Below are 6,442 nucleotides of genomic sequence, written 5' to 3' on the forward strand. Positions count from 1 at the left end.
TCCTTTCATCGTCCTAGTTAGGATCTCTTTTTTAGAAGAGGAGGAAGAGACCTAAACATTCACAGCCCTAGCGGTATCCTAGGTCAGTCTGTTCAAACACCCACTCCGGCACTGCCAGTGCCTGGATCCTGTCTCCTTTAACCCTTACAGGCAGGGGCCGCCGTCTGCAAGAGGGATGCGAAGGGCAAGGCAGGAGCCCCCGCAGCCAACCTGGATCCCAACTGGGGCGCTGGGCGCCGCCCCTGCCCGCCCCAGTAGTCCCGCGACCCTTCCGCGCGGGTCCCTCCCCTCGGTCGGGATCCCAATTCCTGCTTCAAGGTGGTGCAGGGACCAAGTGAAATAAATACCTCGATAAATATCTAGGACTCTCGCCACGGCGCTTTCTCGGCTCCCAGAGGAGAGAGGGAGTCCCGACTCCAGCTGGGAGGCGCGGAGCAGGAGTCGCGGCTACACAGCTGAGTACCGCTGCGGTTACTGGGACCGGGCCCTCCAGCCGAGCCCCAATCACCTCAGGCGCTGCTTCCCGCCCGCGGGAGTCTCTCGGGCCCCAACCGAAGCTCTAGCTCGGGGTCCTCACCTCCGACTCCCGACGCTGGTTGCGGAACGCTTCCCGAACCTTGGGCGCCGCCGGTTTCCCTTTGCCGTTACCGTTACCGTTGCCGTTGCCGTTGAAGTTGCCATTGCCGTTGTCGTTGCCATTGACAGGCAAGCTCCCGGCCGCGGGTGTCGTTGGATCCTCCATGTGGCTGGTCTGGAGCTCTCTCCTCAGCAGTTCTGCGCTCTCTGCCTGGGGCGACCCCACCGCCGCGCGCCCGGAGCCAGGCCCCACCCTCTCTGTTGCTATTGGCTGTGGTCACTCGACGCTGCTCCGCCCCGCAGTGCGATTGGCTGCTCGACGTATCGCTGGACTAGGAGGAGTGGGGCTCTTTCAAGGAATATCCCGCTCCTTCCAATTCTTTTATTTTCTTCTTCTTTTTTTTAAAAAAATTCCTGCGGCTTTGGTGGAAGCCAGGCACTCCTGGGTTGGCTCCGCACTCCACCTGTCGAACACCGAGCTTTGAGTTTGGCGAGTTAGCTCTTTGCTTCTTGCAAGGTGTACCTCAGCACCCATCCCTTTCAAATAGCACCTTTTCTGGGAGCTCTAGTCTCCGCCCCCTGCTCCACTGCAGTCAGACCAAGACCCCCAAATCCTGGCTGCGGAACATCCCGCTTAGTCGCAGGGAAGCGTTGACACCATCAGGTGGCCTGAGTCACTGCAGGAAACTAGAGGCTGCCTCTTCAGAAGCTTTCTAAAGGGAAGGCACTCGGCCAAGAGAGAGAGCTGTCTAGGAGACTGGGGGCCGAGGGCTGAGATTGGAGGTATTTTTACTTCTCTGAAATCGCGGATGCCCTGGAGGGTTGCTTCTGGTTATCTGCCCTTCTCTGCTGTGTGTACTCTTTCCTTGTGGTTTGAATGGACTGTAACCCTTAGGCTCACCGCCCCCCACCTTGCCTCCTTCCCTTCCCCTTTCTAAGATCCTTGTCAAGGGTTCAGTGTTATCGGGGCAGTGGAGGCTGTGCCGTCTGTCGGTGGTCTGTCCTCTCTAGAATTTATCTAAAAGGCAGCTTGTAGTAAATATTTGGCAGTTCTGGCTAATGGAAGCCCCCAGACAAGCAGGAGGAAGGGAATGAATAGGACCAAGTCTCTTATCCGCGGCGGGGTTGCTTTAAAAAGGGGAGGAGGTGGGGTTGAATGTGCTGTGCCAGGAGTCGCCGCAGCTTTCTAGATACCTTATCGTACCTCTCTCTGAGAGGTTATTTTCATGAATCCATTATTACCGATGAGAAAACCAGGACTCACAGAATTACCCTTCGTTCTCATGGTGCCTTGCAACCTTGACTATCTTGTATCTTGTCTCGGTGCCCAGAGGGTGTTGAAGGAAACTTGTTTCTTGGTTGACTCCTTCCTTACAGAGTCTAGTTATCACACCCTCCTCCTCCTCCAGAAAACTTTTTTTAAAAACCATTCTCATGCCACTCAGGTTGTGTTGGTATCAAGCCAACTTTGCCAGGATCCAAATTCAGCATTTCCCACCACCTCCCCAAAACAAGGAGACCCAAATCCCGCTTACCCTTTAAATATTTTAGGACAAGTGTATTCCTTTTGAATCACATCTCCCTCAGTCTTCCCTCTGCTAGTTGGTAGATGACAGATCAAGGCAGGCTTGAGAGAAAGCACACTTTGGAAATTTTTGGGCTGTTTGGGAGTACAGAAAAATTTCACAACCTCTGTACTATTGGCATTTTGGGTTGAGAAATTATGGCAGGGGCTGTTCCACGCATTGTAGGATATTTAGCAGAATCCCTGCTCTCCTCAGAGAGGGCAGTGCCCTCTCCTTGGTTGTGACAACCAAAATTTTTTTAGATATTACAAAATGTCCTTGGGCTGCAAAATCTGCTGGAATTCCCTAGTTTACAGAATTGAACTAAAGTGAATTTCCAAGAAAGGCTTTGGCTGAAGGCCTAAAGTATTTGACTTTGAATTTTTTTTTTCAGGGTATAACTTGTTAGACTCTTAGAAACTTATACCCTAAATTAAAATTCACAACCCATATCTACCTCATCACTTTAGTGTGATAAACCTGGCACAGCATAGGCCACTGAGTTTCTCATTAAAAATAATTATCTACCTTATTCTTCCCCAAACCTCTCCTTCTAAGCAATCAGATCTCTAGGAAAGCCCAGAACTTCATATTCCTTTGTACTTCATCAATCAGTCGTATCCCCAACAGTGGTAGAAATCCCCACTCTAGCCAGTCTTGAGGCTTTGTCCCTTTTCCTGCCTATCCCTACCTAAGGCAAGAGACGGAGATGGATTTATTGGGAGGATTGGGGATAGCACTCAGCTCCCCTCTGCCCTCTATCTAAAGCCAACTCCTGAGCCTAGAGCTCCATCTGGCTTTACTTTTAGAGAACAGATCTGAAAAACTGGTGCTGTGGAGATTACAATCAACAGAGGAGAACCTTTAAACCATGATCCCTTCTGTAGTTCAGTAGAATGGAAGACAGTAAAGATCTATCTGTTCAATATAGGCCCAGATATTCAGAACTTGTCAGAAGGTACCTGGGAGGGGGGTAGAAGTAACACAAAACCACAGATTAGCTGAAAACTTTGAAACAATTATAGGCCATGAAACTGGAACACATGAAATTTCTTTTAGCTAAGGTGGCAGTCATCAATACAACTGATCACAGAGGCATCCATACATGGGAACTAATAAGGGTCTACAAACATGTCTTTCAATTTTGCAGAGATGGCTCCAGGGTTGGGTTATTTTAAATGTTTATTTAAAAACCTACACTACTAATTTCCCTTGTCCTAAAACTCAGGTTTTACCCCTAAACTCAGGCTGTTGGTGAGGGCTGAAAGTATAAATGGGTATAGCTACAAGGATCAAAATTCTCCTCTTTCATTTAAGCACTTTAATCCATGGAGGTCAAATCATTGATTAAATAGAGGCAACCAGGACTAAAGACGCTTAAAAATATAATGCAGTACTGGGGATTTTGCCCAGTGGTTGCACTGCCTGCCTCTCAAACACAAGGGCCAAGTTTGATCCCTGGCACCAATAAAAGAAAGAAAGAGAGAAAGAAAGAGAAAGAGAGAGAGAGAGAGAGAGAGAGAGAGAGAGAGAAAGCAGAAGTCTTAAAGTACCTTGTTTTCAAGATTAGGCAGCTAGGGTAATATAGGAGAAAAAGGATATAATACCCTCTTTTCTCTGTAAAAGGCATGTGTGGGTGTAATGATACAATGGAGGCTGTAGGACCCTAGACTGAGTCAAGAAAGTGATGGTAATGTAGTAAGCAGTGTGCCAGGCTCTTTAAGCAGTATTTGTTATAAAACAGGATATTAAATCTCTACCCTATGAGATAAGCATTATCCATTTTACAGGCAAGAAAATTGAGGCTCTGATTGGTTATATAATTTAACCAAATTATACAACTTCGCAGAGGTGGGGGTTCAAGTCCAAATTAGCCTGATTCAAGGTCCAAGCTCTTTCTACAATACTGTGAGGTGGAGAAACTCACTTTAGCAGGGGGTAGCCTGGGCTGACCCTGTGAGTCTAAAACTAAGACCTAGGCACTCATCCCATTCTTCACAAGAGAGATCAAACTCTGCTGTAGGGGAACAATTCCAGCCAGCTGACTCATGGGCTTCATTGCTAGCAGCTGCATTCTCTCTTAAAAGGAATGGCACCAGTTTGAGACACTACCGACTGCCCAGACTATTCTAGTCCTGCAGCCCCTTCATTTAAATAAACAGTAGTCAAAGTGGCAGAAGATTCTGATAGGGAATAAAACCTCTTGCCCACAAGATGCAGAGTTTAGGTTAACTAAAGAAGAAAGCTAGCCTGCTGGTAGTTGAGAAAGAATAGGCAACTGAATTAATTATCTACTTAGTCAGGTTACCCGTTTTAGGGACAAACCTCTAGCTAATTTGCCTGGATATATTCGGGTCCTCAGTGTCTGGGTCCTTTGATCCCAAATTGTAGGGATGTTGACTTCCTGTGCTCTCCAGTTAAGGAAAGCGGAAAGAGGGCTTGAGGAATGTAGAACCACACTTTAGTTTCTGTACCTTAATTAAACCTATTGTCCTCAACTCCCCAGGGTAGTGGTTCTTTTGCTTCTTTACACACAGAGCTAGAATGAATGTCATGGTGGGATGGGCTGGTGGGAGGGACAAGATATTTATTAGGGGAGTGGCCCTGTGTGGAACAAGGATCTCCAGGGAATTATTACTTAAACATGTCTATTGGTAACTGCTTCACCTTTTCACATTCTTGCTGTAGTAGGCTCCCCCTCGCTTGTGGCCCAGTCTTATCTCCAAATACCTAGTTTACAAAAGCAAGAATCCAAAATAAGAATCCATTTGAAGAATATTTTATTTGTCTTTTGAGATTACACAGTCATTATTGCTGATCTAATACAATCACTTAGACATAAAGATTTCCAAGAGCTTCTCAGAAATGGTAATTCTTAGAGGTTTTCTTTCCTTTCAGTAAGATGACAGTGAGAACTAGATGATTAGTTTTATATATATTTATATATATATATATATATGTATATATAGTTTAGGATCTGTCCACATATAATTTGCTGGTGTTGCCTATTTTCTTTCCATAATTTTCCTTTATTAAAAAAGCTTAATGCAACAATGCATTTTTATTTCTTTTTTTTTAGAACCATGACAAAGTTAATTTGGAGAAAATCACAGGAGCAGCAATTTTAGATCTGTTCAGAGAAAAGCCAAGCAGCAAAAAAGCTTTGCAGGAGTGTGCGGCCATGGGGAGCTGTGCTCAAATTGGAGGTAGGATGGGGAGGTAGAAGGGCAGAGGAAAGATAGACTAGAAGCATTTTTTTTTAAAAACGAGAAAAAGGAAACAGTATTTCCATTAAGAAGGCAAGAAGACCTTTAAACTAGCACAAATTCATTGTAGATAAAATGGTATGTATCCCGACAGGCCAGGGTCACATACAAAAGGATAATCAGCCTTCTTTCCCTTGCCTCCTGATAGTCAGGATGCATCTAAGGTGAGAGACTGGAGGAAAGAAGACATATTTGCTTATTTCAAAGGAAGTGAGAATAGTAATCAGACTCCAGCATTAAGATTAATCCAAACAGAAGGCCTGGGCTCTTCCTTCTTAATGGTTGATGACATAGGGAGGGAGAGAGAAAGAGAGATGGGGAGGGAGAGAGATCACCTGAAACTTAGAGCCAAATACCTCACCATGGGCAGCAAGACTGGCAAGCTAACTTAGAAGCCCTTGTGGCTCTTTCACTATTTGCAGTGGGTCTCTTCACAATAGTACTCTGTAAGTACCAGCACACAGTAAGCTCTGTAGAGAGCAAGGCTTTGCTGAGAAACAGCAGATTACAATTTTTGGTCTAAAAATGTGATAGGCTAGAGTCCAGATACCTGCATAATGGAATCAGCTCTGAACATGAGATGAGGTACAGAGATCTGAATCTTTTGCTAAAGAGATTCAACTAATTAATATAAAAACCAGAACTGGGCAGGCAATAGAATTGAGTAGCCTAGTAGAATTTTTAGCATTTATGGTCTTCCTTATCAAAAAGAATATAGCCATGTATGTGCTACTGAAGAACCAAACCCTATGGGCTAAGCCTGTATACTATTTCATGAGGCGAATAGCATTTACTCAAGTTCTACCTCCCTATCTTCAAAAGTAAGGACACTTCCAGACTAGCTCCAAGGGTGAATGTTAAGACCAGAGAAGTTGGTGAGCACAGAGGCAGGGGAGAAGGTCAGCATAGGAAGCTTACAGTGATTCTGGGTGTTCTGATGTTTCCTTGAATCACCTTAGTCCTGTGACTCTGACACAAATAAGAAAAAAAAGAAAAAAAAAAAAGGCAAACAAACATGAGAGGGTTAAAGAGCTG

At 45.3% G+C, this 6,442-nt stretch overlaps 1 protein-coding gene across 2 annotated transcripts in view; it reads right to left on the reverse strand.

The window, feature by feature from the left end:
• The window catches only part of Strip2 (striatin interacting protein 2), a 49,372-nt gene extending 48,324 nt beyond the window's left edge, over positions 1 to 1,048 (reverse strand). The window contains exon 1 of one of the 2 annotated variants that reach the window (XM_010633486.3): positions 578 to 1,048. In XM_010633486.3, the coding sequence (XP_010631788.1) occupies positions 578 to 742 (165 nt within the window). In that variant the 5' untranslated portion in view covers positions 743 to 1,048. The remainder of the gene's footprint in view (positions 1 to 577) is intronic. The other variant, XM_010633487.3, reaches the window with a different exon arrangement.
• Between the last annotated feature and the right edge of the window lie 5,394 nt (positions 1,049 to 6,442).

This window comes from Fukomys damarensis, unplaced genomic scaffold, assembly GCF_012274545.1.
Source record: "Fukomys damarensis isolate Sample0158 unplaced genomic scaffold, DMR_v1.0_HiC HiC_scaffold_4, whole genome shotgun sequence".
Taxonomy (NCBI): Eukaryota; Metazoa; Chordata; class Mammalia; order Rodentia; family Bathyergidae; genus Fukomys; species Fukomys damarensis.